At 44.4% G+C, this 24,499-nt stretch overlaps 1 protein-coding gene across 4 annotated transcripts in view; it reads right to left on the bottom strand.

Moving 5' to 3' along the window:
* Positions 1-358: 358 nt before the first annotated feature.
* GP6 (glycoprotein VI platelet) overlaps positions 359-24,499 on the bottom strand; it is a 28,330-nt gene continuing 4,189 nt past the window's right edge. Inside the window, exons 1-12 of one of the 4 annotated variants that reach the window (XM_027097323.1) lie at positions 22,990-23,071; positions 22,853-22,895; positions 22,726-22,763; positions 22,468-22,520; positions 15,374-15,462; positions 11,634-11,669; positions 11,261-11,518; positions 7,554-7,838; positions 4,517-4,570; positions 3,342-3,401; positions 2,124-2,174; positions 359-1,257 (exon numbers count right to left, since the gene is read on the bottom strand). In XM_027097323.1, coding sequence (XP_026953124.1) covers positions 1,037-1,257; positions 2,124-2,174; positions 3,342-3,401; positions 4,517-4,570; positions 7,554-7,838; positions 11,261-11,518; positions 11,634-11,669; positions 15,374-15,462; positions 22,468-22,520; positions 22,726-22,763; positions 22,853-22,862 — 1,155 coding nt within the window. In that variant the 5' untranslated portion in view covers positions 22,863-22,895; positions 22,990-23,071 and the 3' untranslated portion in view covers positions 359-1,036. The other 3 variants (XM_027097324.1, XM_027097322.1, XM_027097325.1) reach the window with 3 other exon arrangements.

Raw genomic sequence — 24,499 nt, 5'->3', positions numbered from 1 at the left:
TAGGGCTTCCCTGGTGGCGCAGTGGTTGAGAGTCCGCCTGCCGATGCCAGGGGACGCGGGTTCGTGCCCCGTCCGGGAAGATCCCACGTGCCGCGGAGCGGCTGGGCCCGTGAGCCATGGCCGCTGAGCCTGCGCGTCCGGAGCCTGTGCTCCGCAACGGGAGAGGCCACAACAGTGAGAGGCCCGCGTACCGCAAAAAAAAAAAAAATACTGATTACGTAATTACTCCCATTCCTTTCTCCCCTCAACCCCTGTCAACCAACCACTGTTTTCTGTCTCTGTGGATTTACATATTCTAGCCTTCAGCACAAACTTAGTGAGGACTTTGGACTTTTTTTCTAATATAAAGGCGAGCCACTGGCATGTTGGTTATAATTATTATTATATTCTAAGGGGAAAGAACAGAATGCCCCAAAGCCTGAAAGAACCAGGCACATCTCGAGAAACAAAAGGAGATTTTTCAGACTACAGCTTAAGATAGGGCTAGAGCAAGGGGATAATCAGGAAAAAAAAGCACAGAACTGATTCACTTTGCTGTACACCAGAAACTAACACAACATTGTACATCAACTATACTCCAGTTAAAAAAAAAAGAAAAGAAAAAAAAGCACGGGGTGTGCACGGGGGAAACGTGGGAGAGTTTTGTGCAAAGGATAGAACAGGTCAACTGTGAGAGGTGGGAATATTAGAAGTCGATCTGAAACTCGTATTAGGGAAGGTTGAAGAAAGAGATAAGTGTGATGGCCCAGGTGAGGTGCCACAAGGTCCACAATGAGCAAGATATCAGTGAGGAGTCTATGGCATCCACTAGATTCCTTCCATCCCAAACAAAGAGAGTCCTAGGACATACAGCCAAATAGACACTGACTCAACTCCTTGATGGGGCCCCAAGAAGAACACCCCCCCCCGCCACCCTCCTTTTCCACAGCTGTAGGCTCTATCCTTTTACTCTCACACTCCACACCAAGTCCCCTCCCCGCTCCCATGACCTATCTCTTAGATACAACCAAGCCTTGGGATTCTAATGATGGTATCCTCAGTTATGATCATCTGGTCGACCCCCATCCTGACAACTGTGTGACTTCTGGGTCTGAGGGAGGGGTGGGAGTGGCCTGTGGACAGCTCTGACCCGGTGCATCAGGGGTTTCTTTCGGCTGTGCCAATCTTCTGCCAGAAGCCCCACCAGGAGTATTAGAACCACGGCCCCAAGGCATATCCGGACCAGATTGCTCCTAGTGTAATACTGGAAGGCAAGACCTGGAGGAACAAGAGAGACAGGAGCAGATGATAAAAGCCCATCTCCACAGGGGGCCCAAGTTCGATCTCCAGTCAGGGAACTAAGATCCCACATGCCGTGGGGCAACTAAGCCCACGTGTCACGACTACAGAGCCCACGCGCCCTGGAGCCCGAGTGACACAACTAGAGAGAGAAACCCTGCACGCCACAACAAGAGAGAAGCCCTCGCACCACAATGAAAGAACCCGCATGCCTCAACAAAGACCCCGCGTGCCGCAGCTAAGACCTGACGCCACCAAAAAAAGAAAGAAAGAAAATAAATAAGTAAATAATCAATTTTTTAAAAAAGATCTCACATGCAGCACGGTGCAGCAAAACAAAACAGCCCTTCTCCAAGACCCACATGCATATCGGGTTTCTCATAGCCGTATGCCTCATCTGAGACTCTGTTACTCCCAGCTAGCTAGGATGCCAGTCTCCTTTCTGGAAGGTTCCTCTCCTCCTCACCAAGGGTTAGGATTAGATAAGCCCAATTGTCTAAGTATCACCTCTTCCATACACCCCCTCGCAGGCCTCTGATGATACAGCCTCACCCCACACACAGACACTACCTATTTGGCTAATCGTGGATCAGGAGACGGTTGTAACGGGTGGGGAGAGAGATGAAATTTATCTTTCTTTCTCTGACCTTTGAGAAGGTCACCTTCACACCTGATCCCTGCCCAGTTCGGAGCTCCACACACTAACAGTCCCCCTCCACTTCATACTTTACACACCAGAACCCAAGATCACAGAGCTGCAGCTCCTGTGTAGGGAAAGCAGCCAGCTTTGGGTAAAGACATGGGACGGGGAAAGGAAGTTGGTCCAGAGAAGGACACTTGCTCACCAGTTGGAGGGTCTGACTCCTTTGGAAGGATGGTGATATTCCTAGAAGTTTCTGGGAAACAAAAAGGATAAGTGTAAAGGGGTGGAACCATCTCTTCTCCTACCCCTGCTTCTACCGCTAACCTGAACACATGCACTTGGGAGCTGGAATTCCAGGGTTATAAGAAGAGCATGAACTGTAGACTCAGGGTGTTCCAATGTGAACCCCAGACCCATCACTTATCAGATGCAGCGTCTCGGGCAAATGACTTCACATGTATGAGTCAGTTTTCCTATCTGTCCTGAGAGTGACTGGGAACCCAGAAAGGTTTTGAACAGAGGGTGAAGAGGAATCTCATCAGGGTCTTAGAAAGACCCTGCTGGCATCAGGAACCTAAAAAAAGCTAGAGCTGTGTGGACGCAGTGGAGATATCTAACCTGTTCTCTGGGGATCTGTCAAAGGTTTTCCATCTTGGGGGAAATGGAGACTTTTTTCTGGGGAAGCCAAGGGCAAAGAGAATGGCAACATAAAGGAAGCATATTTGCATTGGACTGGAGGAATAAGAAAAATGTACTGTGTCCAGGTAACTATGATCTATTTGGGGCTGAAGCATGGGCTCTGCCTGGAAGCAGTGGGAACGAGATTACACACATGGATCAGAGCCAAGTCAGAAGAGCAATGTGTAGGGACGAGCAATGGCCTTCCCATGATAGCCTTGGTGCCGCCATCTTGGAAAGAGCCACATTACCCAGAACACTCTTCTGCCCCCAAGCTCAGAGCCCATCTCCATCCCATCCTCATCTTCAAACCCAGGACTTTCCTGGGAAGAATCAGGTGGTTTGAGAAGCAGATTAAAAGCCTACAGCCTGACACAGACGTAGAGAACAAATGTATGGATGCCACGGTGGGAAGCGGGGGTGGGGTGCGATGAATTGGGAGAGGGGGATTGACATCTATACACTACTGATACTATGTATAAAATAGATCACTAATGAGAACCTACTGTAGAGCACAGGGAACTCTACTCAGTGCTCTGTGGTGACCTAAATGGGAAGGAAATCCAAAAAAGAGGGAATTATACGTATATGTATAGCTGATTCACTTTTCTGTACACTAGAAACACAACATGGTAAAATTTTTAAAAATTTAGAAAAAAAAAAAGCCTACAGCCTGAGCTGATGGAAGAGAGCCCAATCCTCCAACTCCTTTCTGCTGAGCAGTGGGCGCCTGGCTACTCACCAGTGGTGGCAACTTCGTTCACGAGCGAGTGGTTCAGTTTCTTGGAGGCTTCTGAGAATTCTAAGCAAGAAGATTATAAGGAACTGGGCAATGCCAGGTTTGCCCAGTAAGTCCCTACTCTCCATACCCCTTCTCAGATACCCAGTCTCCCTGGAACCCATTTCTCTAACACACACTGCCCAGACACGGAGGAAAGACAAACTCAAAAAGCCCAAAATGGCTTAATAAGAAATGAGGTGTCAGGGGTCATTTCGAGATGTCACAGCCTAGCGTACTATTTCTTTCTTTCTTTTTTTTAAATTTATTTTATGTATTTATTTTTGGCTGCACTGGGTCTTTGTTGCTATGGGCGGGCTCTCTCTAGCTGCGGCGAGCGGGGATTACCCTTCGTTGCTGTGCGCGGGCTTCTCATTGCGGTGGCTTCTCTTGTTGTGGAGCACGAGCTCTAGAGCACAGGCTCAGTAGTTGTGGCGCACGGGCTTAGTTGCTCCGCGGCATGCGAGATCTTCCCGGACCAGGGCTCGAACCCATGTTCCCTGCATTGGCAGGTGGATTCTTAACCACTGCGCCACCAGGGAAGACCTAGCGTACTATTTCTTAAGACACAGGCTGACATCCGATACCGCCGGAAGCAGCTGAGATGCCATGAAAATTGGGAAGACCATGGCTCACACAAAAGATAGTGCAGTGGTTCTCAAAGGAGCATCCCCAGACCAGCAGCATCAGCATCCCCTGGGAACTTGAAAATTATTGGACCCCACCCCAGACCCTCTGAATCAGAAACTCTACGGGTCTAGGAATCTGTCCTGTATAAGCTCTCTAGGTGATTCTCAAGCCCACTACAGTTTGAGAACCACTGATCAATGGAATCAGAGACTCAGAACTGGAGCCCAGGAATCTACAATTTTACAAGCCACCCTGCTTATTCTTCTACAGGTTAGACATCATAAACCATCCCCGAAAGGCTGGAGAGAGGTGGGGATGTGGCACAGGACAGTCATATCTATACATTTATTATACCTTCTTTACAAGCAGAAATAAGGAATCTTTAAAATAAAGCAAATCTGTGAAAGAGGCAAATGAAATAAACTGAGAAATCTAGACAAAGAGGAGAAAGAAAAGGGGGTCCATGTGCCTTATACCACGGAAACCAAGGTGAATCCTCCAGAACTTACCTGTCACAGAGGAAGGTGGTTCTGTAGGCAACCAGCTGGGGGTAAAAGAGGTCCCTGAGAAATCAGAAAAAGAAAAGAGAGAGAATTCTGTGCTCTGTTAGGTATGGAGCCTGAGCAAACCCAGTTTCCTCACCTGGAAAATAAAAATAAAGACGCTTCCATCATTGGACTGTTGTGGGTGTTAAATAGCATTTGAAAGGCACACCTAGCACATTCTGGGGCTGATTAATGACACTCCCTGCAGCTGCCTTCCCTGCTTTTCGAAGCTCAGTGCTTTCCTTTCTTCTGGATCTCTGTGACCTGCCGTCTTACTTATCTGCCTTCCCCGGGAACAAACCCGGCTCTTGCCTCCTGGGAAGCAGATGAGGAGACAGAAACTATGGGATACATCTGGGGAAGACAGGCATCCCATGTGGGGAGAAAAGGGAACTGCCTACGGAATAAAACACAGCCCCGCTTTCCCCTCCCACCACCCTTGCTGCTTGCTTGTGGGTTTTTTTTTTTCCTAGACAAGTCACAAGGCATTATTCATAGTATTAAAATTTCTTTTTTTTACATCTTTATTGGAGTATAATTGCTTTACAATGGTGTGTTAGTTTCTGCTTTATAACAAAGTGAATCAGTTATACATATACATATGTTCCCATATCTCTTCCCTCTTGCGTCTCCCTCCCTCCCACCCTCCCTATCCCCTCTAGGTGGTCACAAAGCACCGAGCTGATCTCCTTGTGCTATGCGGCTGCTTCCCACTAGCGATCTATTTTACGTTTGGTAGTGTATATATGTCCATGCCACTCTCTCACTTTGTCCCAGCTTATCCTTCCCCCTCCCCATGTCCTCAAGTCCATTCTCTAGTAGGTCTGTGTCTTTATTCCTGTCTTACCCCTAGGTTCTTCATGACATTTTTTTTCCCTTAAATTCCATATATATGTGTTAGCATACAGTATTTGTCTTTCTCTTTCTGACTTACTTCACTCTGTATGACAGACTCTAGGTCCATCCACCTCATTACAAATAGCTCAATTTCGTTTCTTTTTATGGCTGAGTAATATTCCATTGTATATGTGTGCCACATTTTCTTTATCCATTCATCCGATGATGGACACTTAAGTTGTTTCCATCTCCTGGCTATTGTAAATATAGCTGCAATGAACATTTTTTTCTTGGGAATTCCCTGGCGGTCCAGAGGTTAGGACTCCGTGCTTTCACTGCTGAGGGCATGGGTTCAATCCCTGGTTGGGGAACTAAGATCCCACAAGCTGCACAGCATGATCAAAAAATTTTAAAAAATAAAATTTAGGGCTTCCCTGGTGGCGCAGTGGTTAGGAGTCCGCCTGCCGATGCAGGGGACGCGGGTTCGTGTCCCGGTCCGGGAAGATCCCACATGCCACGGAGCGGCTGGGCCCGTGAGCCATGGCCGCTGAGCCTGCACATCCAGAGCCTGCGCTCTGCAACGGGAGAGGCCACAACAGTGAGAGGCCCGCGTACTGCAAAAATAAATAAATAAATAGATAAATAAATAAAATTTATTTTTCTTAGTGTGTATACCCAGAATAATGGCCTCCCAAATATGACAGTATCCTAATCCCCAGAACCGGTGACTATGGTACCTTCCATGGCAAAAGGGACTTGCAGATATGATTCAGAATCTTGGGCTGATTCGCAGCAACATGGATGGATCTAGAGATTGTCATACTGAGCGAAGTAAGCAGGACAGAGAAAGACAAACATCACAAGATATCGCTCATATGTGGAATCTTAAAAAAAGGGTAAAAATGAACTTATTTACAAAACAGAAATAGAGTCACAGACATAGAACACAAACTTATGGTTACCGGGGGAAAGCAGGGGAGGGACAAATTGGGAGATTGGGATCGATGCCTACACCCTACTATGTAGAAAACAGACAACTAATAAGGACCTACTGTATAGCACAGGGAACTCTGCTCAATACTCTGTAATGTATGGGAAAAGAATCTTAAAAAGACTGGATATATGTATATGTATACCTGAATCTCTTTGTCATACACCTGAAACTAACACAACATTGTTAATCAACTATACTCCAATATAAAATATAAAAAAAAATTTTAAATAAAAATAAGGGACCTCCCTGGTGGTCCAGTGGTTAAGACTCCACACTCCCAATGCAGGGGGCGCAGATTCGATCCCTGCTCGGAGAACTAAGATCCCACACGCTGCATGGCCCAGCCTAAAAATAAATTAATTAATTAATAAAATAAAGTAGGGAATTCCCTGGTGGTCCAGGGGTCCGTGCATCCACTGCAGGGGGCACAGGTTTGATCCCTGGTCGGGGAATTAAAGCTCCCGCATGCCACGCGGTGCGGCCAAAAAAAAAAAAAGGAAAAAGGAAGAAACAAAATTTTAAAAAATAAAAATAAAATAAATGAAAAGACTGCATATATGTATATGTATAACTGATTCACTTTGCCGTACACCTGAAACTAACACAACATTGTAAATCAACTATACTTCAATAAAAAATTTTTTAAAAAGAATCTTGGGCTGGGGAGATTACCCTGGACTACCTGGGTGGGGCCAATCACAAGGGTCCTTAAAAGCATAAGAGAGAGGCAGGAAGGAGGAAGAGTCAGAGATAGATTAGAAGATGCTATGATGCTGACTTTGATGATGGAGCAATGGACCATGGAAGCCAAGAGATTTGGCACCTCTAGAAGCTGGAAGAGGCAGCAGAAACCTCCCCTTGAGCCTCCAGAAAGAAGGCTGGCTGACACCTTTGTTTTATCCCCGCAGGACCCCTTTTTTTTTTTTTTCCCCCCTGCAGGACCCCTTTTTGACCTCTGACCTCCAGAACTGTAAGGTAATAAAGTTGTGATATTTTAAACCAGTGAATTCATGGTGATTTGTTACAGCAGCACTCAGACACTCATACACCCTGCAAAGCCTCTGTCTTCTCCTGCCCTCCCACTGTCTTCATGCCTATTGCTCCCTCCCCTTGGAGCTTCCACCAGGGCCTGTGAAGCCTGGGGGAAAAGGTTTGGTCTGCACCCCTAACCTGTGACCACGAGCTCCAGGGGGTCGCTGGGGGCCGACCACAGGTATGGAGATGTGCTGGAAAAGCTGTAGCACTGGTAGGTCCCACTGTGGGCAGCAGTCACCGTGGTGATGGGAAAATCAGCCTGGTACCACCTTTCAGGTGTCTTGTAGGGCCCAGTGTCCCCCTCCTTGTACAGAGCAAATTGGTCAAAACCATACTGGCTGTGACACCGTAGAGTTACGTCCGCTCCTGGGGCCACTGCCGTGCTGGGCTGGGCTGAGAGCGAGGGCTTGGTGAAAACTCCTGGGAGAGAAGAAAACTCTGGTATTAAAGATGGTGGCCCCTGTGGAAAACAGTATGGAGGTTCCTTAGAAAACTAAAAATAGAATTACTATATGATCCATCAATCCCACGCCTGGGCATATAGCCGGACAAAACTCTAATTCAAAAAGATACATGCACCCCTATGTTCATAGCAGCATTACTCACAATAGCCAAAGCATGGAAACAACCTAAATGTCCATCAACAGATGAATGGATAAAGAAGATGTGGTACATATATACAATGGAGTACTACTCAGCCATAAAAAGGGATGAAATAATGCCATTTGCAGCAACCTGGATGTAACTAGAGATTATCATACTAAGTGAAGTAAGTCAGAAAGAGAAAGACAAATACCATATGATATCACTTATTTGTGGAATCTAAAATATGACACAAATGAACATATCTATGAAACAAAAACAGACTCACAGACATAGAGAACAGACTGGTGGTTGCCAAGGGGGAAGGGGCTAGGGGAGGGATGGAGTAGGAGGTTGGGGTGAGCAGATGTAAGCTTTTATATACAGAATGGATAAACAACAAGGTCCTACTGTATAGCACAGGGAACTGTATTCAATATCCTATGATAAACCATAATGGAAAAGAATATTTTAAAAAATAGAATATATATATATATAACCAAATCACTTTGCTGTACAGCAGAAATTAACACACCATTGTAAACCAACTATACTTCCATTAAAAAAATATTAAAACTGAAAATAAATAAATAAATAAAGATGGTGGCCAGTGTCTCAGCTGTGGGGATGGGAAGGTTCCCCCACCTCTTTACAGGCTAGGGAACTTTCCAGCTGTATCCAGCCTAGAGAAGCTACTCTTCCCACCACCAGCTCACAAAGTGGTTAAGGGAGCACGACAGGAGTGCCATGACGGTACCCAGGCTCAAATCCTGGTTTTGCAGCTTAGGGGCTGGACGAATCTCCCCCTATATCTGTGCCTCCGTGCTCTCTACTATAAAACGGGAATGACTGGATGAAACAATATGTGTTAAGCATTTAACAGAATACGGAGTGCATAGCAAGCACCCAAAATATAATGGTAGTAACAAACTAGCTTAACCTGATACTATACCGTAAGCTTGTATTACAGTATACAATAGTTATATTGTAAACGTATTAGAGTGCCAGATTCCAGGTGCTGTTCCGAGACCATGCCATTTATCAATTCACTGAACCCTCACAAAGACCTATGCATTCACTCCTATAAATATCCCCACTTTTACATGAAACTAAAGTCCGCAATGCTGAATCACTTGTCCGAGGTCACAAGATAGCATAAGTGGTGGAGCTGAAATTTGCAATCACGGAGGTTGGCTCCAGGCTGTCTGCTCCTAGAGGCGAACCTATCCTACTATGTAAGTTGATATTATTATTATCATCATGGAGCGTTACAAGCCACGCCTAGAAAGCCATACTCACAACAGCCAAAGTTGCCTGATAATTATGGCTCATTCTTTCATTCAACAATTTTTTCCTCTGAGCAACTATTATGTATCAGTCTCTAGAAATAAAAATCCCGTCAGGAAGAAAGAATAGCCAACAGCTAATAGATGAGTAGGGCTTCCCCGGTGGCGCAGTGGTTAAGAATCTGCCTGCCAATGCAGGAGACACGGGTTCCAGCCCTGGTCCGGGAAGATCCCACATGCCACAGAGCAACTAAGCCTGTGCACCACAACTACTGAGCCTGTGCTCTAGAGCCCACGAGCCACAGCTACTGAGCCCACGTGCCACAACTACTGAAGCCCGCACGCCTAGAGCCCAGGCTCCGCAACAAGAGAACCCAGCGCACCGAGAAGCCCAGGCACCACAATGAAGAGTAGCCCCTGCTCGCAGCAACTCGAGAGCCCGTGCGCAGCAACGGTAGACCCAACACCGCCAAAAATAAATAAATAAAAATAAGTTAAGAAAAAAATAGATAAGTAAATGCGTGGCATACCAGATAACGATGAGTGCCATTTTAAATCGAGATGGAATTTTAAGTAGGGTGGTGAGGGAAATAATGAGAAGATAGTATTTGATGGGGGACTTCCCTAGTGGTGCAGTGGTTGAGACTCTGCACTTCCAGTGCAAGGGCACAGGTCTGATCCCTGGTGGGGGAGCTCAGATCCCCCATGCTGCGTGGTGAGGCCAATAAATAAACAAATAAATAAGCTACCTTCTTTTAAAAATAAAAAATAAAATTAAAAAAAGATAGTATTTGAGTCAGCCCCCAAGGCACACTGGTGGACCACTGTACCTCAAGTAGTCAGGAGTTAGGATGAGGCAAGCTAGGCACTCTCTTCGGATGAAAAAAAAAAAAAAAACCTTCAGTAATCAAGATAAATATTATTTTAATGCAAATTTTAAAATAAAAATGAATGCAAACACATTTACAGGAAACAAAATATCAAGATTTTAAACAAAGACAGAATCCACCTGTGCCCAGGGGAGCCATGGTGAAGTCTGAAACATGAACCTACCCTGCTATATAACTTGCTATTATTATCATCACAGAGCCTCCCAATCCAGCCTGGCACACAGTACTCACAACAGTGAAAGCTGCCTGATAATCGGAGGCAAAAGGCTCAAGACGTTTTTATGGCTTTTTACGGTTCATTTGTTCCACGTTATGAACATAGCTGCAAAAAGACTGAAAAGTTTAAAAGTAGGTTACTAAAACTCACATTATTTTAAGTTTAAATATTTTATTTATACAAAAAATAAACAGAATTCATTTTCATTTTACTCTCCTGGCTTTGATGGAAGCAAACTCAATATTTTTTGAAGTCACTTCAGAAAATAATCATTTAAAAATGCATTAGCTAGAAAAGGATATGCTGAGAACATTTTATTCCATCAAAAAATAAAAAGGCATAAACGTGGGACTTCCCTGGCGGTCCGGTGGTTAGGACTCCGTGCTCCTACTGCAGGGGGCATGGGCTGGCTCCCTAGTCAGGAAACTAAGCTCCCGCGTGCCGCACAGTGCAGCCAATAAAGAAACAAATTTATTTTTTCAATGCATAAATGTGGCTAGAGGGGTACGCATTTTTCCTCTTGTGTCAGGTCTGGATGTGGCTTGGAACGGCATTCCCGGAACTTGTCTTTACTTAAAATTGCGGTATTGTGTACATCGTGGATGTTTTTGCATTGATTTGGGTTTTGGTTTTTTTTTTTAAGATATTGCATTAACGTATTACTTATGTTGATTACTGAGTTTTTTGGCACCCTAATTTAGCACCTAAAGCCAATGCCTCGCTTGCCCCACCCTAAGCCCAACCCCTCTGGGACTCTGGATTGGGACTTTGGATTTACGGTCACCATAACCCCCACTGTCTGAGCCCAGAACTGAGGACCACGCAGCCCTGCGGCTACAAATCCAGCCGCACCCCACGCCCAGTTACCAGTAGCAACCAGCTCCAGCTGGTTGCTGGGGGGAGACCAGGTGGTCCCGCTCTGATAGGAGCAGCGGTAGCGTCCGACGAAGCGTTGTTCCATGGCCGAGATGGAGAGCTCCGCCTGGTCCAAATACTTCCGGGATATCAGTTCCTCCAGGCGGTACAAGTCCGCGCCTGGAGGGCCCTGACAGCTGATGGTCACCGGCTTCCCCAGGGGCACAAGGGAGCCGGGCCGGGCCTGGAGGGAGGGCTTGGGCAGCAGGCCTGGAAGGGAAGCAGAGTCTAGCAGAGGTCAGCTTCCAACAGAGCCTCCTCCTGGGCTCTCCCACCCGCTTCTGCCCTCTCGCTGGCTGCACCCACAAGAGGGATCTGGACTCACCTTTCTGAGCCTGTATCACCTGGCCCAGACACAGCCCTGAGGAAAGAAGCAAAGGGTCAGTCACCAGGACCTCAGCATGAATCCACACTTCCTGCGTGCTGGGCACCGGGATGAGAAACTTGCATGCACTGGCTTTCTTTTTTTAAAATTTTTATTTTATGTTGGGGGTATAGTTGATTAACAACGTGTTAGTTTCAGGTGTTCGCTTTCTTTTGTCATAATTTTTTTTCAAAGACACACATACACGTAATTGAAGTGAAAGAAGCCAGCCAGAAAAGGCCATGATTGTATGATTCCATTTCTATGAAACATCCAGAATGGATCAATCCGTCCAGAGACAGTAGATGGGGGAGGGGGGTGGCGGGTACCGGGAGGAGCGGGGATTGGGGAGTGATTGTAACGGGTATGAGGTTTCCTTTTGGAGTGGTGAAAAGGCCTTGGAACTAGAGAGACGTGTTGGTTGCACAACATTGTGAGTGGACTACATGTCATCAATGGTAAATTTTATGTGAAGTGTATTATTTTACCACAATTTTTAAAAAGCTGAACAGGGATTCCTTGCCGCAGCCCCCAGCTCCCTGCAGTACACTCCCCCATGCACACAGCTGGAGAGAGAAGGGAGCTGTGTGCTGGAAGGGGCTCTCACTTTTTTCCAGTTTCACAGAGATGTAATTGACATGTAACATGGTGTACGTGTAACAGTGTTGATTTGAGACATTTTTCTGTTGCAGGATGGTTACCACCATAGTACTAGCTGACACCTCTAGCCGGGCACATAGTTGCTATTTCTTTTTAGTGGTGAGAACACTGAAGATCTAGTCTCTCAGCAACTTTCAAGTATACATTACAGTATTATTAGCTATAATCACCATGCCGTATATTAGATCCCGATGTGGTGTCTTGCATTAAATCGTAAGTCAAGAGCTCTCAGGGTGCATTGATACTGGATTCCTCCCTATTTTATGCTTTTGGGTTAAATCAATATTCTCCCTATTTTGTGCTTTTGGGTTAAGTCATTATTATGACTGTGCAAATATCATTCACACCTGAGCACTATAATGTACCTACATACTATTTTTCTATTTATTTTCCCTAGGATCAATAATTGTATGTTTTATTTCCATCCACATAGTGTTCCTTGAACCTATATCTAATGCTTTTCACAATTTTCAATAGCCTTTCCATGTAACTTTACACATCTATCAAACTGCATCATCTATACATTCCACTTTTATCCTTGGAGGTGCCTTCCCCCCATTTTCTCTTCTAACTGAACTAATTCTTCTCTAGGTTGAAAAACTGCCCTTTTTCTCTCAAGCTAAGACTTTTTTTTTTTTTAACCGTTTTGCTGAGTTAGTAGCATTAACAATTTAAGTCTCCCTAGGGTTGCCAGATTTAGCAAATAAAAACATGGGACTCCCAGTGAAATTTGAATTTCAGGTAAACAACAAATAATATACAGCATATATTGCATAGTAGGTCCCATGAGGCCCACGACCAGGTAGATTCAAACACTAGCAGCATATTTTCGTGGTAAAGAATGTGGATTTGGTGCAAACATTCCTTAGTTTGTATTCGAGCCACAGCTGTGTGACCTTAAACAAGTTACTTCATCCTTCCGGGCCTCAGTTTTCTCACCTGTAAAATGGGAATAATCGTAGGCCCTACTTCATCAGGCTGTTATGGGGATTAAATGAGTAAGTGTCCCTTTAAAAACACAGAATAATGTATCTGTAAGTGCTACATGAGTGTCTTTAAAGAATGAATAAGTGAATGAGAGGCAGTTTGTGTTCATAGTATACACTCTTATCCCCAGTAACACCAACTGTTTCCTTCCTTCTTAGCCGCTTGGAGCCTCTGTCCTTTTAGCGATAAAGTTCTTTTGAAGAAATAAGGAAATAATGCACACACGTGCCCAGAATAAAGCTTGATACGGAGAAGGCAGTAAAAACGCATCTGAGCCCACCCCCAGTCCTGTTAAGGGGGACTCTTACTAGAGCCTTAGTGAGGTTAATTGACAAACAGAAATCTTATATATCTAAGGTTTACAGCATGATGACTTGTGAAATAATTACCACAATCAAGCTAATTAACACATCCATCACCTCACGTAATTATCTTTTTTTTTTTGGTGAGAAATTTAAATGTACTCTCTTAGCAAATTTCAAGTATATGCTACAGTATTATTAGCTATGATTATCATTCTATAATTTGGATCTCCAGAAGTTCTTCATCTTATAGCTGGAAGTTTGTACCCTTTGACCAACATCTACCTCCCCATTTCCCCCACCCCCATGCCCCGGGCCCTGGCATCTACCAACCTACTCTCCGCTTTTGTGGGTTTTTGAGATTCCATGTATAAGTAAGATCCTGCAGTATTTGTTTTTCTCTATCTGGATTATATCACTCAGCATAGTACCCTCAAGGTCCGTCCACGTTGTCACAAATGGCAGAATTGTTTGCACCAGTACCATGAGGGATACTGACAAGCTAAATCTGTAATCTAGCCCTGATACCAAATCCACATTAAACAAAATTAAAAATTAAAACATAACAAGGACCAATTGTATAGCACAGGGAACTCTCCTCAATACTCCATAATGGCCTGTATGTGGAAAGAATCTTAAAAAAGGTGGATATATTTATATGTATAGCCGATTCACTTTGCTGTATGCCTGAAACTAACACAACATTGTAAATCAACTATACTCCAATAAAAATTAACAACAGGGCTTCCCTGGTGGCGCAGTAGTTGAGAGTCCGCCTGCCGATGCAGGGGACACGGGTTCGTGCCCCGGTCCGGGAAGATCCCACTTGCCGCGGAGCGGCTGGCCCCGTGAGCCATGGCCGCTAAGCCTGTGCGTCCGGAGCCTGTGCTCTGTAACGGGAGAGGCCACAACAGTGAGAGGCCCGCGTACGGCAAAAAAAAATAAAAATAAAAATAAATAACAACAAAAAAAAGCGAAGAGCCAAGGAAATGTTTAAATACTGTGGAATAATATTCAGCTATTTAAAAGAATAAATTAAAAATTATACATGTCTACTGCTATGTGTCAAAAAGTAAGCTGCAGAATGTGTACCATATGTTCTTATTTTTATAAGAAAAAACTCTATGTACGTATGTGTACACATTTGTACTAAAAAATTAAGATAAATGTAGAAGGATAAACAAGTATTGGCTACTGTTGGTGACTTAAGGGGGACTTAGAACAGAATTTATTGTTTTCTTATATGTTCTCTTACAACTTGTAAGAAGAAGCATAAACTTTTATAAAGAATCTAATAACAGTTTAATAAAAAAACACACAACAAGGACCTACTCTATAGCACAGGGAACTATACTCAATATTTTGTAATAACCTATAAGAAAAAGAATCTGAATAAGAACATATATATGTATATATCTGAGTCACTGTGCTGTACACCTGAAACTAACACCACATTGTGAATCAACTATATTTTAATTAATTAATTAAAATTAAAACAGCATGGAGTAGTGGGAACGTTGCAGTCAACACTGGGAAACCTGTATTTATTTTTTAACTCAGCCATGAATAAACTAGAGTAATCCAGACAAACACCATCTCCCAGTTTTCCCACCCAACAAATAAATGCGGTGACCCTTGGTCACCTCCTGCCCTGAAAATTTCCTCTTGCCTCTTGTACTGATGCAATTTTTTTAAAAATTCTTTGTCTCATAGCCCACTGCCTATCCCTCAGCATTTTGCAGATTGACTCACCAAGACAGAAGAAAGCAGCCATGGTTGGGGACATGGTTCCTCGGCCGGTCCTGAGCTGTATAGCCCAGGAGGGAAGCCCTGGGTGCAGGCTGGAGCAGAGATACAGGATGCGATGGGAATGAAGAATGCTCTCCTCCCTTCCCCCATCGGCCTGGCTTTTCCTAATTGAGACTCATCAAGCTGGAGGCGTCCCCTCAGTAGAATGACTTGCACACAAGCTCCAAGGAGCCTGGCTTATCTCCCGTCACCAGCCCAGTGTCCCAGCAGGTCTGCCTAGCGAGGCATCGTCTGCGTTCTGATACTCCCAGAAGCTCCCTGGCATTCATTAGGGACATGCAAGTCAAAACCACAATGAGATATCACTTCACACCCACGAGGATGGCTCTATCAAAAAGACAGATATTAACAAATGTTGGTGAGGAAATGGAGAAGTTGGAGTCCTCGTGCTTTGCTGGTAGGTGTATAAAATGGTGCCTCCGCTGTGGACAACATTTCCTCAAAACGTCAAGCAGTGAATGCTTCAGCAACTCCACTTCTGGGTATACACCCTAAAGAACTGACAGCAGGAACCTGAACAGATATTTGTATACCTGTGTTCACAGCAGCATTATTCACAATCGCCAAAACATGGGAACAACTCAAATGTCCATTGATGGAAGGATCAATAAACTGTGGTGTACACATACCACAGTGGAATATTGTTCAGCCTTTAAAAGGAACGAAATTCTGACACAGGCTACGACCTGGATGAACCTTTATTAGGCTAAGTGAAATAATCCAGACCCAAAAGACCACACATTATATGATCCCATTTATATGAAATACCCGGAACAGGCAAATTCATAGAGACAGAAAGGGCTCTGACGTTATCAGGGGCTGCGGGAAGGGAGAATGGGAAGTTATAGCACCATTTTAGACCTCTACCAGGGTAAAATGCATGGAAACTTTGGTGTTTTGAGCAAGGTGCTGACACGGAATACTAGCTGACGGATCTCTGTAATAGCGTGGTTTCAGGGAACTTCTCTTCTCTCTTCTCTTTTGTAGATATGTTGTTTTGAGGGCATGCCTGATGGTAAGAAATATTCATAGAGGAAAGGCAGCACGTTCAGCCTGCCCTAAAGTCTTGATGAAATAAAGAGCTTGGCATTTTCATGTAAGCAGAAAATGACTGGTGTAGCTGGACTTAAGTGAGCAGAAAACTAAGACTGAAGCGATTATAAGGGTCAGATCAGGATGGCCCAACTTTCGCAGGTGATTCTTTTCCTTTTAATTATCTTTTATTTCTCTTAGTTGAAGCATAGTTAATTTACAATGTCGTATTAGTTTCACTTGTACACACAGCAATTGTTATACATACATACATATACACGTGTATTCTTACATGTATAAATACATGTATGTATATATATGTAGGTATGTATATTCCTTTTCAGATTCTTTTCCCTTATAGGTTATCACAAGATATTGAGTATAGTTCCCTGTGCTGTACAGTAGATCCTTGCTGTTTACCTATTTTATATATAAGTAGTGTGTATCTATTAATCCCAAACTCTTATCTCCCCACCACCACCCGCTACTCCCTTTGGTAACCATGAGTTTGTTTTCTCTGTGAGTCTATTTCTGTTTTGTAAATGAGTTCATTTGGACCAGGTGACTCTGCTGGAGTAGGGGAGGTCTGTCCTGTGTATTAATAGGGTTAGCAGCATCCCTGGTCTCCATCCACTACATGTCACTAGCGCTATGCCCCCTCCAGTTGTGACAACCAAAAACGTCTCCAGACATTGCCGGGTGTCCCCTGGGGCGTGCAGGATCACCCCCAGTTGAGAACCGTTGGGTTACATCATTCAGGGACTTAGAGGGCAAGATAAATTTAGATGCACAAATATCCCTTTATAATACTCCTCACTTTTCAAGCATTCCCTCATTTGATCCTCATGCAAGCCTGAGAAACGGGTTCTGCTTTAGTCCCATTCTGGTGAGAAAACTTGAGCTTGGAAGAAAATGTGCTTTTTTAGGTGAAGCTTGGGTGCTGGGAGCCAAATAAGTCATTTTCCTCTGGTTTAGCACACGTTCACATGGATCTAGGCAGAGTCTCTCCCTTGTTCACTTTACGTATGCCCTTTGGTTCTCATTTCTTTTCTCCATCTCCAAGGAACAACTCTACAATATCTCATGTGAATTAGTTCATTTCTGCAAAACGTGATTTCGTACCGTGCAAAATGTATACTGTATTGTAAATTGTGCGATGCCGTGGAAGTCATTCGTCTTTCCATTGCCCACAGAGATTTCATAGATCTGTAGAATACTGATTTGCTTCCAACACATTTATCCCTCCACTGTCCCAGTAACAGACAGCCACATCGTATCCAAATATCTCCAAGATAAACAATTCTGAGCTAAATATCATTCTACATGTGCCTCTGTGGACATATGTGAAATGTCCTTGAAACATGCACCCAACAGCAAACGCCAGCTCTTAAGTGTATCTTTCATTTACTTACTGCCAAACTGAACTCTGCATCCGCCGCACCAGTTTCTTGCCCCCCAACGGTGCAAGAGGAACCCCATACCTCCCCAATACCCCCAACATGTGGGGCTACCCAGTTTGGGACTGACAGGTACACACTGCTGTATTTAAAATGGATAACCAACAAGGACCTATGTACTGCACAGGGAACTCTGCTCAGTACTCTGTAACAACCTAAACAGGAAAAGAATTTGAAAAAGAATAGATGCATGTCTGTGTATAACCGAATCACTTTGCTGTACGCCTGAAACTAACACAACGTTGTTAATCAACTGTACTCCAATATAAAATAAAAAGTTTTTTAAAATGTGGGATTACCCAGCCTTCTAATCTTTGCCAGTCCGATGGTATATTAGCTTCCTAGGGCTGCCATAACGAAGTATCACAAACTGAGTTGCTTAAACAATAGAAATTTATTGTGCCATGGTTCTGGAATGTAGAAGTCTGAGATCAAGATACTGGCAGATTTCCTTCTGAGAACTGCGGGGTAGAGGTCGGGGCAGAGTGGGGGGACTTGGTGCGTGCCTCTCTCCTAGCTTCTAGCGACTTGCTGGCAATCTTTGGTGTCCCTTGTCTTATATTTTTTAATTTTTATTTTTATTAATTTTTAATGGAAGTAAAATTGAAGATGTGTTAGTTTCTGGTGTACAGCAAAATGACTCAGTTATACATTCTTTTTTTATGTATATTAATTTATTTTATTTATTTATTTTTGGCTGTGTTGGGTCTTCGTTGCTGCGCGTAGGCTTTCTCTAGTTGCGGCGCGTGTTTCTCACTGTGGTGGTTTTTGTTGCAGAGCACAGGCTCTAGGCGCACGGGCTTCAGTAGTTGTGGCTCTCAGGCTCTGGAGCGCAGGCTCAGTAGTTGTGGTGCACAGGCTTAGTTGCTCTGCGGCATGTGGGACCCTCCTGGACCAGGGATCGAACCTATGTCCCCTGCCCTGGCAGGTGGATTCTAAACTACTGTGCCACCAGGGAAGTGCCTCGTATATATATTCTTTTTCATGTTCTTTTCCATTATGGATTATTACAGGATATTAAAGAGAATAATTTTTAAATGTGTACACGATCATTCAGCTAGTGGGTGCAGAAGAGAATGTGAACCCTAATTAGCCCATCTATTCTAGACTCTGAGCTCTTACTACTATGCTCTCCCACCAAATGTCACTCCCCAACATCGTCCACATTATTTTTCTCCCTGGGTCTATTTCCATCAATCAACACACATTCTCAATTCCCATCTATTTCTTCTACTCTCCACTCCAAACCACTTGGCTGTATTTCACTGACCCTACCATTAACTTTCTTCTCTACTTCCTCTCATCAAAACTTACTGAATTATTATTACTTTTTTTTTTTTTTTTTGCGGTACGCGGGCCTCTCACCGCTGTGGACTCTCCCGTCGCGGAGCACAGGCTCCGGACGCGCAGGCCCAGCGGCCATGGCTCACGGGCCTAGCCGCCCCACGGCATGTGGGATCCTCCCGGACCGGGGCACGAACCCGTGTCCCCTGCATCGGCAGGCGGACTCTCAACCACTGCGCCACCAGGGAAGCCCCCTTATTGAATTATTTTTAATACCAACTCCAATTCCTCTCCTGTCATTCACATCTCTTTTTGATTGTGTTCTATTTTTTTTTAACATCTTTATTGGAGTATAATTGCTTTACAATGGTGTGTTAGTTTCTGCTTTACAACAAAGTGAATCAGCTATACATATACATATGTCCCCATATCCCCTCCCTCTTATGTCTCCCTCCCACCCTCCCTATCACACCCCTCTAGGTGGTCACAAAGCACCGAGCTGAGCTCCCTGTGATATGCAGCTGCTTCCCACTAGCTATCTATTTTACATTTGGTAGTGTAGCTATGTCCATGCCACTCTCCCACTTCGTCCCAGCTTTCCCTTCCCGATCCCCATGTCCTCAAGTCCATTCTCTACGTCTGCATCTTTATACCTGTCCTGCCCCTGGGTTCTTCAGAACCTTTTTTTTTTTTTAGATTCCATATATATGTTTTAGCATACGGTATTTGTTTTTCTCTTTCTGACCTACTTCACTCTGTATGACAGACTCCAGGTCCATCCACCTCATTACAAATAACTCAATTTCATATCTTTTTATGGCTGAGTAATATTCCATTGTATATATGTGCCACATCTTCTTTATCCAGTCATCTGTCGATGGACACTTTGGTTGCTTCCACGTCCTGGCTATTGTAAATAGAGCTGCAATAAACATTGTGGTACATGACTCTTTGAATTATAGTTTTCTCAGGGTATATGCCCAGTAGTGGGATTGCTGGGTTGTATGGTAGTTCTATTTTTAGTTTTTTAAGGAATCTCCATACTGTTCTCTATAGTGGCTGTATCAATTTACATTCCCACCAACAGTGCAAGAGGGTTCCCTATTCTCCACACCTTCTCCACCATTTACTGTTTGTAGTTTTTTGTGTTTTTTTCGCGGTACGCGGGCCTCTCACTGCTGTGGCCTCTCCTGTTGCGGAGCACAGGCTCCGGACGCGCAGGCTCAGCGGCCATGGCTCACGGGCCCAGCCGCTCCGTGGCATGTGGGATCCTCCCAGACCGGGGCACGAACCCGTGTCCCCTGCATCGGCAGGCGGACTCTCAACCACTGCGCCACCAGGGAAGCCCTGTTTGTAGATTTTTTGATGATGGCCATTCTGACTGGTGTGAGGTGATATCTCATTGTAGTTTTGATTTGCATTTCTCTAATGATTAGTGATGTTGAGCATTCTTTCATGTGTTTGTTGGCAGTCTGTATATCTTCTTTGGAGAAATGTCTATTTAGGTCTCCTGTCCATTTTGGGATTGGGTTGTTTTTTTTTTGATATTGAGCTGCATGAGCTGCTTGTAAATTTTGGAGATTAATCCTTTGTCAGTTGCTTCACTTGCAAATATTTTCTCCCACTCTGAGGGTTGTCTTTTGTCTTGTTTACGTTTTCCTTTGCTGTGCAAAAGCTTTTAAGTTTGTGTTCTATTTATTTTAATTGCATAACTAAAGGGGGAAGTTCACCAAAACTAGGGAAAAACCGTAAATCCCCGACCTAAACACTCTCTGCATCATTCCCTTCCCCAAGAGTAACCCTTCTGTAGTTGAATTATTGCAATTTGGTTCCTTTACAAAGAACATTTCCTTGTTCATTTTTTGCTGCTCCGAAGGCTTCAGCTCTCAGAAACTCCTAGAACGTTAGACTGAAACGCCATTAGGAACTGCCTCCTTGCCCAATTTTTTTGTCATGTGGCATGCAGGATCTTAGTTCCCCGACCAGGGATCCAATGCGTGCCCCCTGCAGTGGAAGTGCCAAATCTTAACCACTGGATGCCAGGAAAGGCCCTCCTCCTTGCCCAATTTGACTCTTACTTCTTTTTATAAATTTATTTTATTTATTTTTTTTTGGCTGCGTTGGGTCTTTGTTTCTGCACACAAGCTTTCTCTAGTTGTGGCGAGTAGGGGGTCTACGCTTCCTTGCAGTGCGTGGGCTTCTCATTGCACTGGCTTCTCTTGTTGCGGAGCACAGGCTCTAGGCACGTGGGCTTCAGTAGTTATGGCACGTGGGCTCAGTAGTTGCAGCTCACAGGCTCTAGAGCGCAGGCTCAGTAGTTGTAGTGCACGGGTTTAGATGCTCCGTGGTATGTGGGCTCTTCCCTGACCAGGGCTCGAACCCAAGTCCCCTGCACTGGCAGGCGGATTCTTAACCACTGCGCCACCAGGGAAGCCCGACTCTTACTTCTTGGCTTCTCCTTGTATTTTGGTACCAGTGAGTTCTCCTTAAACATGCTTGGACAATTGTTCCTGCTCAGTGACCCAACTCATCCTTAATGCCTGCTCCCTCTTTGCTTTCTAAGGGCCAGATCATGTGATTTGCCTCTCTCAGTAGACCATGAGTTCCTTAAGACCAGAAGCTATGCCAAGTGAAGGGGAACTTGGAGTTTTTGTCCTATTTTTGCCATTGTTCTCTCTGACATTGATTTGAAATAAAAACCAATATGAAAAATAGAAGGAAAAAAAAAAGACCAGAAGCTATATCTTACTAATATGTATATCGTCAGCACAGGTCCAAAGAAAGAGTCAACTTCTGTGAACATTTGTTAAATAAGCAAATGAGTGGGTAACTACACAAGGAACCAGGAATCCGTTGAGAGATATGTGATGCGTCCCAGAATTTCTTCATGGTTGACAAGGCTTCTCTATTCTTGAGCCTTTGCGGGGGCTCCAAGATGATGAGTGGCGTGGGTACATGAGTAGGACAACTCACGAAGCCCCATTTTCCTTAAGGGGCACTTGAACCCTGGAGTCCACACAGCCAGTTCTGGCTCTGCTCTCTGGACAAGGTGAAGGTGGCATACACACAGGGCTATTTTATGGAATCCTCAGTGGTACAGGACGGAAGTGAATCCCCGCTCCCTGTAAGGGGGTCCTGGCGTAGCTGAGCAGGAGACTCAGAAGACTCCGGTGGGCCTTCCTCTGTGTGGATCTGCCCGCATGAAGATACACAGTGAGGGGAGAACACCTGGGGGAGGGAGCAGGGGAAGGAGGAAAGACTCACATGCATGTCCATTTGTCTGTCCTCCTCAGGCAGGATATCCACTGAGACATCATCTGCAAGAAAAGAGGAGAGGAGAGGCTTCCAGGAAGAGCCTTCAGATTATCCAGTCTTGCCATCTATATTTCAGAGATGGATGACTGAAATCGGGGAAGGGCAGTGACATCACACCCAGTGAGGTTTGCCCCCAACCTTCTCGGCTTCTCTAGGATGCCTTCTATCTTCCCCACCCTGGCTACCCCTACTTCTCACTCCTCTTACGTTGATTTTCTTCCTGGAAGTCCATGTCTGGGCTGGAGCTAAGGGAAAGGAGATAGACGCATTCAGGTAGGTCTGAGAAATGAGACAGACACAGCATTCTCTATTGAGAGAGTCCAAATGTTCCTACCTGTTATCATTCACTTGGCCCTTGGTGTCATCCTCAGTGGCTCCTACAGAGAGTCAGTGATCAGAGTCCTGGTAGGGGACCCACAAAGCCCCTCCCCACACTCCTCCCAGGTTAACCCTTCCCCCTCCAGGACGTACTGTTTTTGGCTCGACACCAGCACCAGCAGAGGAGAAAGATAAGGAGGAAGAGGAAAGGTAGAATGCTGATGGCTGAGGTCACAGCCACAGTGGGAAGGTATTCATCTCCAGGAGGATTTAGGTAGACTTCAGGTAGATCTAGGAATTAGTAAACAGTGAAGATCTGTTACTGGTCTCCTCTTGGATTAATTCATCCATTCAATAAATATTTATTGTGTGTCTTCCATATATGAGGCAAGTTATTGGATGTTTTGGAAACTGTAGTGAACACAACCCAATAACAGAGTCTAGACATGTGAACCAAGACACAGAAGTTGCTACTCTTATTATATGATAAAACTATCTACCCTGCATTATAAGAGAGATTTCTTTGGGAGATGATCCCCGAAGGATAAGAAACACATAGATCTCCGAAGTGCAAGAAGAACTGCCTTCCAGGAAGAGGGAACAACATATGCAAACTCAGAGGTGAGAAGGAGTTTTGCGTGACCCACACACAGAAAGGACAAATGGTACATAATGTGAAAAATGGCTCTTGGTAAAGATAGAAACGTCAGGAGATATCAGCAAAGGTCCAAAACACTGGAAGCTGAGGAGAAGAGTCTGGATTTAAGTTTAAATGTAATAATGACCCACAAAGGGATTAACAAGCAGTGAGCTTGTAATTTTTTAAATTACTACATTTCTGGTGTGATAAATGGATTTAAGGGGCCAGGTGGAAAGTGGAGGGACAATTAGGGAACATGCTACAGGCAGCTACATGACAAATGATCATGTAATGACAATGTGGTGGTGATGAAAGAAAAAAGGGAATGGATTTGAGGAGTTTTTGAGGATAGAAATGATGAGCTTTGAGATTTAGAGATGCAGCAGATGGGCACTGAGAGCAAAAGAGGGGCATCATATATCATTCTCGATGAATTGATCATTGGAGAGGATGCATGGCATCTATTGAGATGGGAAGACCAATACAAGGAGGAGGTTCTGAGATGTGTTGGGAGTTCTGCCGAGATTCTCATTAGGTGTCTGAGCAGATGTCAAAGATTCCATTGGATAAGAAATTCACGGGAGCATTTTTGACTGGAGTGAGTGATAAGTTTGATAGCCATCAGCAGATACTGGACAACTGAAGCAGATCATCTTTAATCTACCCATTTTAATCCAATGTTAGTCTTCCCTGTCAACTTAAGAACAAATATCATTGCTTGGCATGATAAAAACTCTCAGCAAAGTGGGCATAGAGGGAACATGTATACTTCAACATACAGACCATATAAGACAAACCTACAGCCAACATCATACTCAACAGTGAAAAGCCAAAAGCATTTCCTCTGAAATCAGAAATAAAGACCCGGATGTCCATTCTCACCACCTTTATTCACATAGTATTGGAAGTCCTAGACACAGCAATCAGACAAGAAAAATAAGCAAAAGTCATTTGAATTGTAAAGGAGAAGTGAAGCTCCCTGTTTGCGGTTGACATGACACTATATATAAAAAAATATCCTAG

This window comes from Aethalodelphis obliquidens, unplaced genomic scaffold, assembly GCF_003676395.1.
Source record: "Aethalodelphis obliquidens isolate GAN/ISIS:26980383/991018 unplaced genomic scaffold, ASM367639v1 scaffold113, whole genome shotgun sequence".
NCBI lineage: Eukaryota > Metazoa > Chordata > Mammalia > Artiodactyla > Delphinidae > Aethalodelphis > Aethalodelphis obliquidens.
This window is presented reverse-complemented; position numbering and strand designations above follow the sequence as displayed.